Source organism: Chrysemys picta, chromosome 3, assembly GCF_011386835.1.
Source record: "Chrysemys picta bellii isolate R12L10 chromosome 3, ASM1138683v2, whole genome shotgun sequence".
NCBI classification, from domain to species: domain Eukaryota; kingdom Metazoa; phylum Chordata; order Testudines; family Emydidae; genus Chrysemys; species Chrysemys picta.
The window spans coordinates 76,881,607-76,901,419 of NC_088793.1; the positions used below are offsets into that span (position 1 = coordinate 76,881,607).

The following is a 19,813-nucleotide window of genomic DNA, read 5'->3' on the forward strand; positions in this document are numbered from 1 at the left end:
ATACTGTAAAATATAACAAAGAGTAAGGGCTCTTTGATATTAATTACATTTAATGAAACATTAAAATATATTAGTAATTTCTGAAATGTAAATTACTAAAAATGTTCTAAATTCCAAATACTAAGCATATTAACAATCTTTTCAGAAAGAATTAACTGATTCTAGTTCTAATTAAGAGTTATACCAAAATTAAGGTATAATTAGAACCTGAAACATAATTCAATTTTTTAAAAAATAACCTGCAATATTTCTCAGCCCATAAATTAAATGGATTTGTTTTAATTGCAAGTCAAAAGAATGCAAAAAATAAAAAAAAGTGTGGCCATTTGGAGCCAGCATAGTTGAGTGGTAAAGCAATGTGTTATCTTGTGGGGTCTGAGTGTTTGGAATGAATTCCTTCGTGCCTGGGTAAACATGGGCTGATGTTCTGAAAAAAGCATATTCCACTTTTGAGCCAAAGTATCACCCTACACTTATCTCTAATGATATTTTCCAGATGGGGCCCAAAGGAGGCATATGTTCATCATCTTCATTACAGAAGCAAGAGGAGTAAGGACGATGGAAATAAGACTCCATACCGATTTACAAAAGGTACAAATGGGAGTGTACTTTTCTTATGCACTACTATACAACCTCCAAGCCAACTTTGAAAAAGTAATTCCAGGCCTTTAATTTATACTGTGATTTAAGCTTCTTTTATTATTGTGGTCTAATATTGACTGCTGCCCACTAACTTTTTTCATAAGATTTTTGCTGCCCGTTGACATTGAAGTTGAGAAGCTCCATTGTGCAGAGTGAAATTAAACATAATGTTATATAACAGACAGAAACCGCTCCCAAGCCATTCTTATTTATTAGCTTAATAAGAGTGCCTTTCATTCATTTGGCTATCCTTTTATCCTTTTAAAACTTCAGAAATCAAATAGTTTATTTTGCCAACATCACATTTTCTGACCTTGATTGTTTTTAATCATTTTCAGTAAATATTACTAGATAATTTTAATCACTAGCTATAGAACGTTGCCATATAATGAGATAATTTCCTAGCTAACTATTAAAATGTCTCTCTGATGAAGGTTCAATATCTCAATGAGATCAAAGAATCAGCTTATTGGTAGACCTGTGACAATAATCTCTACTAAACTGACAGTAGTCAGGTTACTAAAACTAAAAGACTGCACTGTTCAGACTATTTTATTGACATTATTTGAAGTGGGCGTGGTATATAAAAATCACTGCACCTTCTGTTGGTCAGATAGATATACCCAGTCAACCCCAGTTTTAAATGGCTTTCTAAAATATAAGAATTTGAAGAGGGGACTGAACTGTTGTTGTAACACATCAATGATGATAGCTTACTGTATTAAGCAATTTCTGTGTTTTTTGATCAGTCTTAACTAGGAATGCTATGATCTTGTTCACTAAAATCTTTTAACGAAGCAAAGCATTATCTTTAATAATAATGCCTGTATGAGACTAAGCTCTTATTCTATGTTTGCAATATAGATGTTCGGTTTTCTAAAATGTAGGACACTTTTGTTCTAGAGCAGGAACTGCAGAATTACACTAAATAAATTAATGTACATTCATCTGAATCAAATGAAGTAGACTTTTTTTAGTTGGAGAATTTATTCCAGTTTATCTAGAATTTAACCTGTGAGGACCAGACAATAGTAATGCAACATATTTGTGGATACAAGGCTCTATTACTCCAATTCCCTCTTTGCCAGGCTCATAAGTAGCTAGATGTCTATTTCGTAGCTTACTGAGAATGTGCAGCAACAAGGAATTCTCACTGGTTAGGGCCATCACAATCACATAAATAAATAAAAATGCTAGGGTGGAACTCAGTGTTTATACTTTTAAAACAGAACAATTTTTTTATGGAACCATTTAAACAAAATAAATATTTTTTTCTAGGTTCCAGACTTGCAAACTCAGTTGAGTTTGCTGAATGTCAGCCTGTTTTCTTTCTGGCTCATGCATCACCATCAGTAACAAAGGATTCTGCAAGCCAAATGCTGCCCTCTGTTATACCTGTGCAGCCGTCTGTTGACTTCAGTGGGGTTGCACAAGTGTAACTGAACACACAATTTCCTGCTAATGGGGACTTGGCTAACAGTTCTAGTATTGATGCATGAGCCAGAAAAGAATCAGAATCTCTCTTGGAGCTGTGTTTGTTCTACAGGGCAACAGGTGTAAAAAGTAGTGATAAGAGTAAGATTTTACTAAAGTCAGCAGCTATAATTCTAAATAACAAAAAGCTGATCAGGTGATTAAGGTAACATTTTTACACAATCACTGTAAAGTGCAGGCCTGATCTAAAATTCAGCACTGCTGGTTTTAACATTTTTTAACACTATTGGATGTGTTACACTGCTTAAAGCCTTGAATTATCCGTTATCTGTGTGCGCGCGCACACGCGCACACACACAAGCTGTCATTTAAGAATACCTCCATCTTGTCTGAAGTTCACAGGTGATCATACTTTTGCTGAGGCAGGCCCCACAATATGAAATTTGCTTCCTCCAAAATGTTCTATTTCATCCCTCACCACTTTATAAAAGCATGCTATTGTTTCCCTCTCACCCCTCAGATATATACAGAATAGTTGTTGGCCCCATATTTAGTAATTTTCCTTCCAATCCCTTTGCTGAAAAAAAAAAAAAAAAAATAATAATAATCCTCTTCTGTTTCCAGAAATTTCTGTGAAGTGTTGTATTTTTATATTATTATATCACATTTTGTTTTTATAAAGTGGGAAAGTATCCCTTATGCTTTTTAGAGGGTAAAGAATGCTATATACGCAAGATGGTTGTTTTTCTTTAAATCCAGTAAATATGCATTTGATATTCTCTTCTACAGTACAAACACGAAATGAAAATCAAGTACAATAAAAAGTGCACCAGGCACCTTTGCTGGCAAATTTTGAGAGCAAAATAATGCCCGGCGAGGGGGGGGGGAGAGAGAGAGAGAGAAAGAACAGGAAAATAATGCAGGGCTGCTTACCTGAAATGGTCAATACTGCTTCAGTTTAAAAGCTACGTGTGGCTGTACAAGATACTAGAAGTTTAGGGCAAAGTGAGCCACTCACCATGGTCAACTGTATGTCACTACCCAAAAGAGTTTTTTTAGCTCACAACTATTTCATACCAGTGCTGGTTTCTGATCAAAATAAAAAGCTTTGGGGTACTAGAGGATTTCACAGAGTTCTTTTTTTGTGCACGGGTGCAAGCAAGAACTGTAGAGGGCTCTTTACAACTTGTTACTATAATAATAGGTGTTCCCACACAAAGGCATTGAGTGGTGTACAATAATTTCACAGCAAATAAAATTACCACCACATTATAATATTTCATACTTTTTAAAACGTGAATTGCAACTATATTGCTCTACACTGCTCTATCATAACCTACAGATTATTTTACTTACAGTGCAGTCCTTTAAACATTTAATTTTTAAATATTTGATCCAGTTATAGCACTTCTACAGGTGTTTTAAAAAATAAATTTGTCTGTCCACAATTAAACACACCCATAAAGCAACACTGGGAACATTTTCCACCTTAAGAAACATGCATTTCTTTAGGGCTTGCAAGTTCTTCTCAATCTGGAGCCATATGCCATCTCAATAGTGCTTCAAGTCCTTGCTTGCTAGGCCCTTTTAGTTTTGGATCAAAGCCAAAGCAAAACATCATAGCACAGGATTCACATTTAAAAGCTTAAACACTTAAAAAAAAACAAAAAAACCCACACATACATACATTTGACACAGGGTAGCCACTATCCATGTATTTTATTCCTATCATATTACCTTCCCAGAAGCCTGAAAATAAAATCTTTTTAATGACTTTTTTCTTAGCTTCTACCCACCACCTGTTCTTTAAAAAGCCCATTGCAATTAATTAGAGTTCAAGCCAAAATACTGAATGTATAAGGATAAATGCCAACTAAGTGTGTAAGTTATGCACAAATAGTTTAAGTGTTTTAACATCCAGGAAGGAAAGTAATTGTTTAGAGTGGTCAAAAGAGGTTTAACTAGAATGAATGGGATTAAATTTAACAAAGAAAAATTGTGCTAAATATTAGAAAAATGTCCAAAGTGTGAAATCTATTAGATTGTAAGGGGCAAAGTCACACAGACAGATGCAACTCCCACTGGCTTCAATATGAGTGATACACCTAAATGAGGGATACCACCATCCAAGTGTCTCCCAAGTAGCAACAGTCCCATCACTTGAGTTATTTAAAACTGCGTGGAGAATATACTACTGCACTGAAAGGAAGGAGTAGTGACTTAGCATATCTTGAAATATTATTAATAATGTCAGATTATGGGCTTATATTTTAGTCTGACCCACATTAATCAATAAATTAATATTTTTTAAATACTAGAGATTGCACCCTTTGTAACTTCATTAAAAACAAAACTATTGATTCCACTTACTTTTGACAGAGCTGGCTGAACAAAACTTTGGGAGAAAGAGGGCCTTTGCCAGCTTCCCTCATACTGTGAAGGAACAAGAACATGGCTGAAGTCAATGGTCCAGGGCTTGAGAGGTTCACCACCAAAGGATCCTTTGGAACAAAAGTTGAATTATGTATCAGTAACATGGATGCCATTAGCTGATATAACCGATGCACAAGACTTGTTTTGTAATTAATACATTTACACTAAAGATCAACGTAACTGATAGTAAGGCTTAAAAAATTTAACTCAATGGTTAGTAATTTATACATTAATTTCAGAAGTTTAGTTTATCCTGATTGAATCTAAGGCCTGGTCTACACTAACCCCCCAATTCAAACTAAGGTACGCAACTTCAGCTACGTAAATAACGTAGCTGAAGTTCGAAGTACCTTAGTTAGAACTTACCTCGGTCCAGACGCGGCAGGCAGGCTCCCCTGTCGACTTCGCGGTACTCCTCTCGCCAAGCTAGAGTACCCCAGTCGACAGCAAGCACTTCCGGGTTCGACTTATCTCGTCCAGACAAGACGCGATAAGTCGAACCCAGAAGTTCGATTTGCCTGCCGCCGAACTACCGGGTAGTGTAGACCTACCCTTAGTCAAAGAAAAAATCCCATATACACCTTTGTTTCTTAAAAGAATAGCTTCAGAATCAAGCATCTTTTCATACGGACATATAAATTGATGGTTAGTATTAATTCGGGAGGGTGGGAGGAGGAAGTGGCTTACTAACTGAAGACTGAAGTGAAATTTAATATAACCTAGTGAAACATATAGTAATGAATTCATTAGCTTGGTTTTCACATACAGATATATTCCTCATTAAATGTTTAGAAGGTCTAGATCTGTCCCATTTTATTTTTTCTCTTTTTTATGTCAATTGCATTTATAGGGTGGGTTTGTAATGTTGGAATAATCCTGTCAGGTACTTTAGCACCTCAAGTATTGTCAGCACAGCATCTATGCACATTTCTCACTTCTTTCATCTAAGACTGGCTTCCCAAATTCAAATCTTGAGTAAGAAACCACACGAAGATGAAGTCAAAGGAAGCAAACAATATAGCTCAGTTCTAATTTCTCTTCCCTGGGTTTTGTACATTCTTGTGCTATAGTATTTCAGTAGACATCAGATTTTGTAATTTGTAATTTTTCCTCACCTTCTGTCTCCTATTTGCAAAGCAATAGCTATTAAGAAGGAAGGGAAGTAATCTAAAATTATATGACCACCCACCAAACACATTACTGTAACAGATGAATTATTTGGTAGCAGTACAATTAACTATATCTTTCCTATAAAATTAACTATTTCCTTTATTTTAGACTTCTGGAACATCAAAGTTGGCTATTACGGGCCCCTCCCCATTTTCACCAAAACTAGTTGTCAAGCATATACGAGTCTTCTTCTAGCCTTAGTCTCATTTTTATCGGGTTAGCTCTTGGAGTTCTCCTTCTCCATTCCAGTCTGTCTTGAAACAGTCCCTCAGAAACTCCACAGCTAATCAAATCCTTTTGTATGACATCCATCCATCCATCCATCCATCCAACTGGGGTCTTCTTTGACCCTTCACTTAGAAGTTTAACACCCGGTTTTCTATGCATTCTTCCAGTCTTCTTTTCACATGTCGAAACCATCTAGGACTGGATTCCCTCCACTTTCCTATAATGGGTATCATCTTTATTCTTTCCCTAATTTGTTTGTTCCAAACATGGTTCATCCTTGTAACTCCAAGGATCCATCTTAACATTTTCATTTCCACTATATTCAAGATATGCGCCAGTCTCTTCCTCAGTGCCCAGCAGTCAGATCCATTCAAAAGTACAGGCATAATTACCATCTTGTAGAACTTAGGAGAATGTCTGTCAAATTGAAAACTATCACAGATCACTCTGCTCATTTCTCTCCATTTAGACAATGCCTTTTCTGTTCTTAAAAGTTAATAAATGCATAAATAAATGCAAAGTAATGCACATCAGAAAGCATAATCCATCTATACATACAAAAAGATGAGCTCTAAATTAGCTGTTACCACTCAAGAAAGAGTGCTTGGAGTCACTGTGGATAGTTCTCTGAAAACAAATGTTCAATGTACAGCAGCAGTCAAAAAAAAGCTAACAATGTTAGGAATCACTAGGAAAGGGACAGATAATAAAACAGTAAATATCATAATGCCACTATATAAATCCATGGTACATACACACCTTGAATTCTGCATGCAGTTCTGGTTGCCCCATCTCAAAAAAAGATATATTAGAATTGAAAAAGACAGAGAGACGGGCAACAAAAATTATTAAAGCTATGAAACAGCTTCCATATGAAAAGAGATTAAAAAGACTGGGACTTTTCAGCTTGGAAGAGAGACATTTAAGAGGGGATATGATAGAGGTCTATAAAATCATGAATGGTGTAGAGAAAGCAGATAAGGACGTGTTATTTACTCCTTCGTGTAACACAAGAATGAAAATCTCAAACCAATGAAATTAATAGACAGATTTAAAACAAACAAAAGGAAATACTTCTTCACACAATAGACAGTCAACCTGTGGAACTCACTGCCTTGGGATGCTGTGAAGGCCAAAAGTATAACTGGGTTAAAAAAAGAATTAGATAAATTCATGGAGGATAAGTCCATCAATGAGTGTTAGCCAAGATGGTCAGGGATGCAATCCCATGCTCCGGGTGTCCCCAGCCTCTGAACGCCAGAAGCTGGGAGTGGATCACAGAGGATGGATCACTCAATAATTGTCCTTTTCTGTTCATTCCCTCTGAAGAACCTGGCATTGGCCCCGTCAGAAGACAGGATACTGGGCTAGATGGAGCATTGATCTGACCCAGTATGGCCGCTCTTATGTTGTTGAGTTCACTATTATCTTATATTATTGCATCTAGGTCCTTAAATTCTGTACCTTTGGTAGTGGCTGGCCTTCAGACTTACAGTCTTGTTATCTTTCTGCAAGGTATCATAGAATCTATAGACCATACATTCTTATGGTCTTGCTCAGGAAGGACAGACAGGGAAAAAAGGGAGGAGGTGTTGCCTTATATATTAAAAATGTATACACTTGGACTGAGGTTGAGATGGAAATAGGAGATAGACTTGTTGAACATGTCTGGGTAAGGATAAAAGGGGTAAAAAACAAGGGTGATGTCATGGTAGGGGTCTACTATAGACCACCGAACAAGGAAGAAGAGGTCGATGAGGCTTTTTTTTTAAAAACAACTAACATCATCCAAAGCACAGGACTTGGTGATGATAGGGGAAGGAATGCCAGTGAAAATGAGGTAGGATCAGAGGCTGAAATAGGGAAAGAACAAGTTAAAAATTACTTAGACAAGTTAGATGTCTTCAAGTCAAGAATGCCTAATGAAATACGTCCTAGAATACTCAAGGAGTTGACTGAGGAGATATATGAGCCATAAATTAAATAAATTAATGGAGATATCCTATCTCCTAGAACTGGAAGAGACCTTGAAAGGTCATCGAGTCCAGCCCCCTGCCTTCACTAGCAGGTCCAAGTACTGATTTTGCCCCAGATCCCTAAGTTGCCCCCTCAAGGATTGAACTCATAACCCTGGGTTTAGCAGGCCAATGCTCAAATCACTGAGCTATCCCTCCCCCCCATTAGTGATTATCTTTGAAAAGTCATGGAAGACAGGAGAGATTCCAGAAGACTGGAAAAGGGCAAATATAGTGCCAATAGGAAAATGAGGACAACCCAGGGAATTACAGACCAATCAGCTTAATTTCTGTACCTGGAAAGATAATGGAGCAATTAATTAAGCAATCAATTTACAACCATCTAGACGATAATAAGGTGATAAGTAAATCCATGCTGACTGTTGTGAAGAACAAATCATGTCAAACCAAACTGATAGCTTTCTTTGACAGGGTAACAAGCCTTGTGAATAGGGTGGAAGTGGTAGATGTGGTATATCTTGACTTTAGCAAAGCTTTGAATACTGTCTCAGATGACCTTCTCATTAAAAAAAAAACAAAAAAACAGAGAAATGCAACCTAGATGGAGCTACCATAAGGTGGGTGCATAACTGGTTGGAAAATCATTCCCAGAGAGTAGTTATCAGTGGTCCACAGTCATGCTGGAAGGGCGTAACAAGTGGGGTCCCGCAGGGATCAGTTTTGGGTCTGGTTCTGTTCAATATCTTCATCAATATCTTTAGATAATGGCATAGAAAGTACACTTATAAAATCTGCGGACAATACCATGCTGGGAGGGGTTGCAAGTGCTTTGGAGGATAGGATTATAACTCAAAATGATCTGGACAAACTGGAGAAATGGTCTGAAGTAAATAGGATGAAATTCAATAAAGACAAATGCAAAGTACTCCACTTAGAAAGGACCAATCAGTTGCACACATACACAATGGGAAATGACTGCCTAGGAAGGAGTACTGCGGAAAGAGATCTGGGGGTCATGGTGGACAACAAGCTAAATGAGAGTCAACAGTGTAACACTGTTGCCAAAAAAAAAAGCAAATATCATTCTGGGATGTATTAGCAGGAGTGTTGTAAGCAAGACACAAGAAGTAATTCTTCCTCTCTACTCTGCACTGATTAGGCCTCAACTGGAGTATTCTGTCCAGTTCTGGGTGCCACATTTCAGGAAAGATGTGGACAAATCGTAGAAAGTCCAGAGAAGAGCAACAAAAATGATTAAAAGTCTAGAAAATATGCAGCAGCAGAGGCAGGCAATGGAGTAGGAGTGTTCCAAAGCAGAGAAGCAATGTGTACGGTAGAATAAAGTCCCAACACCAACCCCACCCTTCTCCCACCAACCAGGAGGCAGCCGGGGTGGCATAGGGAAGAGGAGAGAATGTTTCCACTCTGTTCCAATGCATGCAGCAAATGGATTGAGAAAAACGGTTGTCAAATTTATTAGATATCCACTAACCAGAGATGGGAGACCCTAAAAAAGGTCCAGGAATAGCAGCCCAATAAAAACCTCAGCAACTTGAGGAACAGGAGTTTGATTTTTGACTTGGGGGCTGCCCTGAGTAGTGGGGCCCCTTATACTGGTTTAGTGCTTTGGCTATTCAGTGTTTGGTAAATTTCACAAATTTTACACAAAGGGCTGGGGTAGATTGGAATGAATTTTTTTACACATTTAATGAAGCACAAACATACTGTTTCTTGTATTGTGCATGTTAAAAACCAGATTTAATGAGAACTGAAAAAAAATCCACTACATCACACTCCTTTCTTTCGCTCCTTCTTCAGGTCAGGCATTATTTGCATTCACTTATGCTCCTTCTTTAGTTCAGCAGAATGTTAGATGGTGATCATTCTTCCTCTTTTAATGTTGATTTTACAACATTAACTCTACAAAGTAAGTGAGGTCATATGTATTGTAGACTAACTGAGAACTAAAAGACAAAAGAAATTTTAGGCCAAAGGCGTGATCATCATCCTACTCTCAGCCTACTTTATCTTTTATAGACGTTATTCTGACCGAGTTTCTCCCATTGCACATTTCACACAAACTGGACCTCTTACTACACACCTACCAATTGTGCATCTTCAGCTTGACTGATTTTTAACTTTATTCCCTTTTCCTTCATCTCATACATTAGTTCATTTAACATGTGAGTCTGTGCCAGATTCTTAAAGAGACAAAAAAAAAAAAAAAAAAGTTAGACACACTGATCTCAACTAGAACATAACTTCTTCAGACACAAATTCTAACCGTTGGCATATACAAAAATATATTTAACGGAAAGACTGCAGTGGGTATTGAATCAGGCCCCAGGAAAAAAGTATCTCCTATAGGAAATAGGTCTCACTGTTATAAAAGGTGTAGTTATTGCTGGTAGGTCTCCAAATAAAAATAACAGAAGTAGTTGGAACAGCAATAACACTCTCTCGGTGACTGATTTGTTTATTATTTTCATTGTAGAACAAATAATTTATTATTTTTAACTTTGAGTTTTCCTGTTTGTCTAAGGCCTGGTCTACACTTAAAAGTTAGGTCAACATAGAAAAATTAGTCAGGGGAGTGGAAAATCCATACCACTGACCAACGTAGCTATGCCAACCTAACCCCCAGTGTAGACACAGCTATGCTGATGGAAGAATGCTTCTGTTGATGTAGCTACTGACGTTCAGAGGAGGTGTTCCTATATTGATGGGAAAACCCCTTTCATAGGTATAGCAACGTAGCTATGACAGTATAGACTCTGTAGTGTTAACATATGCTTCAGAGGGCACTGTGACTTAGCGTAACAGCTTTTGGTCATATCCCTGAAAAATATAAATAAATAAATAAATAAATAAATGAAAAAAAGTAATTAATAATTCAACATACCTGACCTTTACTAAAAATATAGTCAGAGAAACAATGTTGGGTTAATGTGACTCGGGCTATTCTACACATAGATTTTTGTACTGGTATAACTATTTCCACTAGAGGTGTACTGTTTTTCAAAATGAATTAGGCCTGGTCTACACATAAATGTTAGGTAAACATAGCTATATCGGGGGGGGAGGGAGGGCGAACACATCCTTGATCAACATAGCTATGCTGACACCCAATGGAGACACAGCTGTGTTGACAGAAGAATGTGTCTGTCAACATAGCTACTGTCGTTCAGGGAGGTAGCGTTCCCACACCGATAGAAAAACCCCTTCCGCTGGTATAGGCTGCATCTACACTATAGGGTTATGCCAGCATAGCTATGTCACAATAGCTATGCCAGCGTAGTCTCCGTAGTATAGCCAAACGCTTAGTTATTCCAGTACAACTCTAGTGTGGATGCAATGATATTGGTATAAAAGTGCGTATGCCAGTATAGCTCATGCAGTATAGCTCTTCCCATTAGGGAAGAAACTATATCAATTACTATAAGTACTTTTATACCGGAATACATGTATTCATGCTGGGACGGGGGAGGTTATAGTAAAAGCAATACAATTCTTATGTGTAGACAATGCCTAGGTGCTCAATATCCTAACTCACGCGTAAAACACCCTTTTCACTCCTGCAGGTAGGACAAGTTCAGTGCATTACTCATGGCTACCTAATATGGAATTGCAAAGATCACACACTGAATTGCAACTGAATACAGCTACAACCCACACACAAACATGATGTGTAACACCTGACATTTTCTTCTGTCTCATTCATTTGTAAAGCACTGCTGACATAGGGTTTGTTACTGAAGAAAATATTTTGGGGGGGAAGGGGAGGCAAGGAAGAAGAAGGAAAGGGTTGGGAAAAAGTTATTAGAATGAAATGTCAAAAAGCAATAATTGAAGTGATAACATACAAATATCCTTTATAAAATTCACATTTGTAATGATTAAATGAAATATTTCTAAAATGCTATCAACAAGGAAAGCGGGTGTCATTTTTGCATCTTACCTGCATGACAGCATTAAAAAAACATGTATTTCCTAAATTATTTATTCCCTTAACTGGAATTGAAGCGCCATTTGCAGAACTTTTTCCTTTCAATATTTCACTTCCTTCATTATTTTCTTCGCGAAGTCGTATAATTTTTGACGATGAACCTATAAATAAAACTATAGATTAACATTAAGTGACCAAAAGATCAGATTTTATGATTCGGATATTTAGCATGAAATATTGATTCCCTTTACTTAAAAGTGATACCAGTTTGCTTGATTGAACAGTTGGATTTAAAGTTATTAGAGGGAAAAAAAGGAAAGGTTGCAAACAAGCTAGTTTTTACATAAAAGCTATTTCCAGTACCCAATACGAGATTGTTAAATATGTCTGATATGGAATATTATATTCAATTGCTGAGATGTCTACTTACCAAAAATAATAGCTTAACATTATAGATTATGAGTTCTTTAGGGCAGGATCTGTCTTTTTTACTATACGAATGCACCATGCCTACCACAGAAAGTACTGATACTCACACAGAAAGTACTGATACAGGCCCTAATCCTGAAAACTTTTACAGACATGGTTCACTTAATGCAGAAGAAGTAGTTCCATCGACTTTAGTGCTTAACTAAAGCTAGCATGTGCGTTTAAGTGTTTGCAGAAATGGGATCTTACTTATACCCTGTTTTTCCCAGTTCACTCTTTCCACTGATTTATTTATTTATTGCAACGTATAACATATAAAATCTTTGCTACTGTGGGTACTTTTGACTTTCTTTAAAATAACAATACAACAAAAACAAAATCAGCAGTAAATCTCCCAGACAAATTCTACCACCAACACAACCAATAGGTGATACTTTTTCCACCAAACTTCTATCCACCATAAAAAGACAAAGAAAAAAAAAACCACCCCACGCATCCCCAGGCTCCACCCTCTTCTACCATCCACACAAAGAGATGGGTCTTGCAGCATGCCCTTTTAGTCACTAAGAACAGTTAAGACTTCAGATTTATGTGCACTATACACATACTAGAAAGACCAGGCAGTAGTTATTACTTTACTTTTAGGTGCTGTTGAAGGGAGGTGTGCAAAAGCTCCCACCTGAGTACAGTGAATCTCTCTCAATTACTGTACTTTGTTCAATTTGGCTTGCACAACCCATTCAACAGCTGGATACGAACTGTCATCTGTTTTCCCAGATGACACATTTACTTCTCCTGCCCCTTGTCACTGGCACTGGATCTGTTAAGCTACACCCAGCTGCATAAGATACTGCTATTTGTTTAAAATTTAACAAAAAACAGATTTAATAAGCTTCAATAGAATGTACTACCAGTAGTTTCCTTGTATTTTCCTATTTGCCTTATTACTTAAATAGACAAGGGGCAGTGAAGTTAGGCAGTCATTAACTTGTAGCCTAGAGGTAATGTAAAGACTTGAGATACACTATTTAGCCTAGAATTCTACTAGCAACTTTCATATTGTCATGATTGCTCTACTAAATATGAACATTACTGACATCTACAGCGTTTTAAGTATTGATTAATAATGCATGTCAATGTAAACGAGTTATGGACTTAATGGATGCCAAGCACTGTGATGCTGCAATCTACATCATGACATATGAATTCATATATTTGTTCTAATGAGTTACACAGTGAAGTCTCATTAAAGTGTTCTTGAGAAATAACTAACAGACCTATTTACGTTAATGAAATGCTCATGACAAAAGGTTATTTTATGTATACTCCTAGGTACTTACTTCCTTAGAATATGGAAAAATATAATTAAATGCAGAAAAAAAAGTAGATGCAATTTAAAAATATCTATTGTGGCTGACAACAAACCTTTGATGCAATTTGCATGCACTCCTTAAGGATACCAAGGCATAATTATTTTTCAAGTTACGTATTTTTCAAGTTTGTCAAAATGCAGTTAGAAGCACTTGCCATTTAATTTTTTTTTTTTTAATGCTCTCAATGACACAGGCTACGCAGCTTACAAATATTCTCTATTCCACTGGTGTGGAAACTGAAGACAGTACAAGGACACAGCAAGAGAGTAAATTCTCTTTGAAAAAGTAGACACAGCAAATGACAAACAGCTTGGGAACCCTTCATAATTTAAATAGGCTCCCACAAACTAGGATACATGCAGTAATATCCTTTCACTGACATGCTTACAAGCTGCATGCTACAGTGTCTTGCAGCAGCGCCATCACATAAAACTCCTAAGGCGACAAAAGTGAGAGAGCTTGGGGGGGGGAGGAGAAAAATCTCCAAATATCTGCCACCTGAAGGTACTGTTCAGCACTGGAAAATAAATAAAAATCACTCCCCTCCCCCCGTCACACACACTAAAACAGTTCTGTATGTGGAGAAAATTGATGGTTAAACAAAAAAAGCCAAAACTGTGTAAATAATTTGTGTATTGGTATACCACAGTTGTTGCATTTATCCATCGGCATCCAAAAACATCTGGGACAGCATCTTAAAGTAAACAATGTTCACAAGGCCATCTGGACAAAACTGCGGGCAAAAATTAAAGCATAAGCATATGGAAAAGCAGATTTTTCTCTTCCCTTTAGCAGTACAGGATGACAAATGTCAAACCTAGATCTGTCTACGCTTCACTGTGCTATGCTTTGCAGCACCACCTGGCTCTCCTTGCACAGCCACCAAATATGGACAGCACTGCCACAGCAGACCATATCTGCAGGGCAAACTCAATAAAAGCATTTCACTTCATGGTTAAATGGCAGCTTCACACAAGTAGCAAGGTTCCATTTGCTAAGTCTCATATGTAAATAATTTAAGAAAAAAACAAAATCAAAACAACGATGACCAATTTTGTTATTAGACCTGAATGCTCATGTAATTACAAAACACAGTAAACCAGAATTATAGATCTGACTGTCACGTTAGCTAGATAAAACTTATAAGGATAAAAAATAGAACTAAATAAACAAAAGCTGTATACATTTTATTAGTGATTCCTAGGAACCTTCTTTCCTCCACAGAGATTTTAAATATTGCCTTCCCCCCCCCACCCCCCACCCATCTTTAATAGTTTTTCCCAAATGACATTTTCCAAGAAGAATAGGTATTTTTGTCTGGAAAAACTCTAAACAGACACTGCTGTAAACTGGTCCCAGTACAGACATTATTGCGTAACTAGTTCATTTTGTACAGTGACTTGTAAGCACATTTATACATCTACAGGATCTCTAATTCAAAAGGTACAGCATCTATTGATTCCATACTGGAAAGCCCTAAGTTCAGTGATAAATGGCAGTTGGGCCTTGGGCTGGTAAGGCTGAATATGTTTGGTGGGCATGTATAGAGCTGGTCAGGCAGCCTCCAGCCAACTTAATAAGTGACAGTGGTAATAACGGTAATTGCTATTTGTTAACAGTTCTACAGACTTAAATTTCAGGGCTCTACTGAAAAATAACCCAAGGCTAAAAGCATGCTAGAGCCTAACCTTTAAAAAAAATGGACAGTGCTTGTGTACAAAAACATTTTTATAGACTCTTTTTGATTCAATGTGGCGCATATTCAAATATTGTATCATTCCTCTTTTAGTAACAGAAGGAGACTTTTCAAGCCAATACAGACACAACAAAGGCTCTATAAAAAAAAAGTTACACTCTTCTATCAAAGCAGCTGTATGCTACTACAAACACATACCAGGATAGATTCACAGTTTCAAGGACTAAAAGAAAAAAAGTATCTTCCTTCTATAAAACCAAACCAATTCCCAAGAAGCAAAATTACAAAGGAGTTATGATAAAGAGAAGCTGTATGTAAAACTATTCATACTGACTTTCAAACTATGGGAAACAGTCTACAAATTAGTGATGGCGTAAATAGAGATTTTAAACAGAACAAGGTAATACCTTTACATGGGACTCAAAACACTTCACAAAAATGTATCTTACATAAAAAAATTGCAGTGGGCACCAAATAGCAATAGTAGCTTGGCCAAAAGTTTTTTTTTTTTTTTTTACTGACTGGGACTACTAAATACTACTGCAATACAAATAATAAAAGTTCCAATTCCCAGCTAACCAAATGAGAAATAATGTATTTCCCTGAGTGCAAAATAAATGTAAATAGAATAGTTAAAATATATGTTCCTAATTCTGTTATACAATACTTTATTTAGAATTAATTATCTTGTGAACCTACACATCCATGCTGTCAGATTTGTACATGGGGGATGATATTTCAAAAAGTCATAAACGCACTGTAAACTAATCATCCGCCTCAGTGAGCATAAACTGCTTACAAACAGAGATCTTCTTTATGAAGACAGGTATCTAGCAGAGTTATTCCCATCTTGCTTCCAGTTCCTTGGCTTTAGTCCCATGATCAATAATAATGTGAATCATACAGTGCAATCCATTTGAACAGAATGAGCTTAATTGGGAGATTGCCTATGCAACTGATTTAGGCAAACAATATTGAACTATAATGACTGCTACTTAGCCTGAGCAAAATTATGACCGTATATGGGAACACATTTAGTCAATGTCAATTAAACTGTATTTAGCCAGGTGCTAAAATATGTATGAAATTCTAAATTCAGATCTTTAAAGGCAAAAGTTACTAAGTACAAATTCATATTAAGAAAAAAAATAAGTTAAAATAAAAGTGAAGTACAATGAATTTTTTTTTAATACAGTATATTAGGTGCATCATATAAAGTATTTCCAGACCTTTAAAAAAAAAAAAAAAAAAAAAAAAAGATCTCTGAATTGGGACAATAGTCTTGTACTATGTTGCTTTGGCGTTGGGGTGTTTCAGCATTAAAGGTGATTTGCAAATGGGGGTAAAAAGTGTTTGAATGTTAAAAAGCAGAATAGAACAAATGAGAATGCAGAGTGTGAGGTGGGTTTTCTTGTACTTTTTTATTTTTGTTTTATATTAGAAATATCAGGCCTCATCTACTCCAGGTCTGAGACCTGATTTTGCCACCTCTTTGGACAGGGTTCACTATTCCACACCCATTACTGTTGCACTGTTTGTGGGAGTTCATAGAGTATTAGAACTTGGCCCTGCAAGGGGCTGAGCACTGCTATCAATGAGAGCTATGAGCGTGCAGCACCTTGAAGAAACTGACTCTTAGGCTAGGTCTATACTACCCGCCTGAATCGGCGGGTAGAAATCGACCTCTCGGGGACAATCGATCCCCGAATCGGCGCTCTAACTCCACCAGCAGAGGTGGTAGTAAGCGCCGCCGACAAAAAGCCGCAGAAGTCGATTTTGCCGCCGTCCTCACAACGGGGTAAGTCGGCTGCGATACGTCGAATTCAGCTACGCTATTCACGTAGCTGAATTTGCGTATCTTAAAATCGACTCCCCCCTGTAGTGTAGATGTACCCTTAGGAAGGGTAGGAGAAACGATAGAGAGTTGTCTAGCTAATTTGGTAGTGCTTACAAATAAAGGGCCTGATCCTGAAATTCCTCCACTTGCAGAACACTCACTGAAGTCAATAGGAGTTGGGAAGGTGAAGGGCTTAAGGACTGAGCCCAAAGTAACTAAAAACCACATAATTCATAAAAACTGGAGATTTTAAGTTTAGTTTCTCTTTACAATTCAGTGGAACATTTAACAGGTTCACAATAAATCTTGTTAGCAAAAACTCCTCAATTCAGATTATGCACTGGGTTAAAAATTACCAGTCCGAAGTTTAAACAACAATGCAACTCTGAAGTATGCAACTCTGACTTGCACAAGAAACTCTAAAGACTTATTGTAGGTTTTGTATCAATTTATTTTGATTGTATTTCAAATATGTGCAGCGTGTGCATGCTTCAGAAATATTTTTGCTGAAACAGAAATGTATCTGGGGATACAGATGGTATGCAAACAAAAACGTAAATGACAATCAATTTTTCCTTCAGCTGGGGGATTAAACATCTTTGTTTATTTTTTCAATGCAACTTTTTTTAAAAAATTAAAAATGAGAGTTCCAGGAATATGCACCCTTATTCCAAGGTCAAGCCTTTTCTATTGAGTATATCTCTGGTACTTCAGCTGAAGGCCTTCATGGAAAAAAGCAAGGTTAATAGATTTCCTTTCTTTTTTAGTAAATTCTCATCATGCTGCATTATGAAATGCTACTAAGTCGCCTAGCACTCCTTTTTTATTTAAAAAAAAAAAAAAAAGGAACTAAACTAAAACTAGTTTTCTCAATATTCTACAATCATGAAAACCTAACCCTTAGAAAAAAGAAATATTCTCTTCTTAAATGGCTGCTAATTTTATGTTTTAAAAGCCTAATTTTTTCTTTCAGTGCTAAAATAATGCCAGGATTAGAGAAAGCAAACTAGAGTTTTATTTCTATGCATCTGCCAGAATATAATAAACTGAAAATTATGTCTGGTTCTTTCACAATTGTGCAGCTATTCAATCACTAATTTTGAGTTTCTTCTTTCAGACTACTTGTACTTTTGTTCACTACTAAATAGATGAGGGGGAAAGACTTGGGAGAGAGAAAAAGAATCAAAATAATTCTTCAGTGAGGCAAATTATTTTGTTATAGCAGCACTAGGAAAGAACAATTTGTCACTGAGTTGTCATCTCATTTTTTCCCAAAAAGTAATTTGTTTTCTTAATTAACAGCATCTCCCAAGGAAAAGTCTGTATTTGTCAAACTGAATTTCATGCCAACAACAGAGGAATTTTTTTTTTTTTTGGATGTGTATCCTCTTATTTTGGTAAGGGGCACATTTAGTATTATTTTGCTTGTTAATTTTGTTTCTAAACATAAGGGCTGGTCTATACAGCTTCAGCAAAGCACACTAGGAGGGTGGGATTTGTAAAGCACTCTGACTGCCTGATGTAGATCCTACTAAAAGAAGAACAGGAGTACTTGTGGCACCTTAGAGACTAACAAATTTATTAGAGCATTAGCTTTCGTGGACTACAGCCCACTTCTTCGGATGCATATAGCTATATGTTCTTCTTTTTGCAGATACAGACTAACACGGCTGCTACTCTGAAGTAGATCCTACTGGCATTCTCTAAAGGATACCTGGTTTGTATTAACTTTTAGGCACCTTTTAGAGTGTGCCAGCAAGACCTAAACAGGACAAATACAGGTTAGACAAGTTTACAAATCAGCCCTCTCTAGCATGCTCTGCCAGAGCAGTGTAGGCAACCCCTAAATCATGGGTGGCCAAACTTACTGGCCCTCCGAGCCGCATACGATAATCTTCAGAAGTTTGAGAGCTGCAAGACACTCACAACCTGGCCCGTGGGGCAGCGCCTGCCATGGCACGCACCTGGCTGAAGCCCCGAGGCCTGCCCTCCCCCCTGCGAGGGGTTAAAGCCCCGAGACTCCCCTCCCTGCAGAGAAGAAGCCCCTAGCCCACCACCCTACCGCAGGGCAGAAGCCCAAGCTCCCTCCCTCCGTCTGGTAGGTGGAGAATGGGGGAGGGAGGGAGAAGAGAGTGGTGGGGGCTTTGTGAACACCACTTTAACTGTAAAAGAGCTGCATGTGGCTTGCGAGCCACAGTTTGGCCACGCCTGCCCTAAATCAATGCAACTGGTTAATCTTGCTCCTTAAATTTTGAATTATATGTACTACAAATTAGTTAAGAAAAAGCTACAATTTTTAATTAAGTGTAAAACACGGTCAACTCATAAATATTCACCCACAAATGTGGAATGGGGTAATTATTCAGAATATTTATTTTTCCCCGATACATTTCTAAGACTGGTAATTTGTGTGAAATTGTATTACTTTCCTAGCTATTACAGAAACTGTACTATATCAATTACATCTATGAAAATACAAATCAAGTTCCCCGTTTTCAACTACTGTCAGCTACTTCAGCAGAGCAGCACAGCCGAACTTAAAACAGCAAAAATCCATTCTGCTACTTGCCTCCCCAGCAGGGGTTGTGACTGCAAAGCCTGAGAACTAATACTAGCTCTTCTCCTTTCTCTTCAAAAACCACACTGGGA

At 37.2% G+C, this 19,813-nt stretch overlaps 1 protein-coding gene across 23 annotated transcripts in view; it reads right to left on the bottom strand.

Moving 5' to 3' along the window:
• USP45 (ubiquitin specific peptidase 45) overlaps positions 1-19,813 on the bottom strand; it is a 98,462-nt gene that overhangs the window by 41,733 nt on the left and 36,916 nt on the right. For 17 of the 23 annotated variants that reach the window (XR_010599558.1, XR_010599559.1, XR_002888293.3 and 14 more), the window contains exons 6-8: positions 11,842-11,990; positions 9,989-10,084; positions 4,447-4,577 (exon numbers count right to left, since the gene is read on the bottom strand). Coding sequence is in view for 18 of the 23 variants with exons in the window: in XM_065588231.1 (XP_065444303.1) it covers positions 4,447-4,577; positions 9,989-10,084; positions 11,842-11,990 (376 nt within the window). In the remaining 5 variants the exon portion in view is untranslated. Of the gene's footprint in view, positions 1-4,446; positions 4,578-9,988; positions 10,085-11,841; positions 11,991-19,813 lie in introns of those variants that run through there. The other 6 variants (XM_008164883.4, XM_065588234.1, XM_065588241.1 and 3 more) reach the window with 3 other exon arrangements.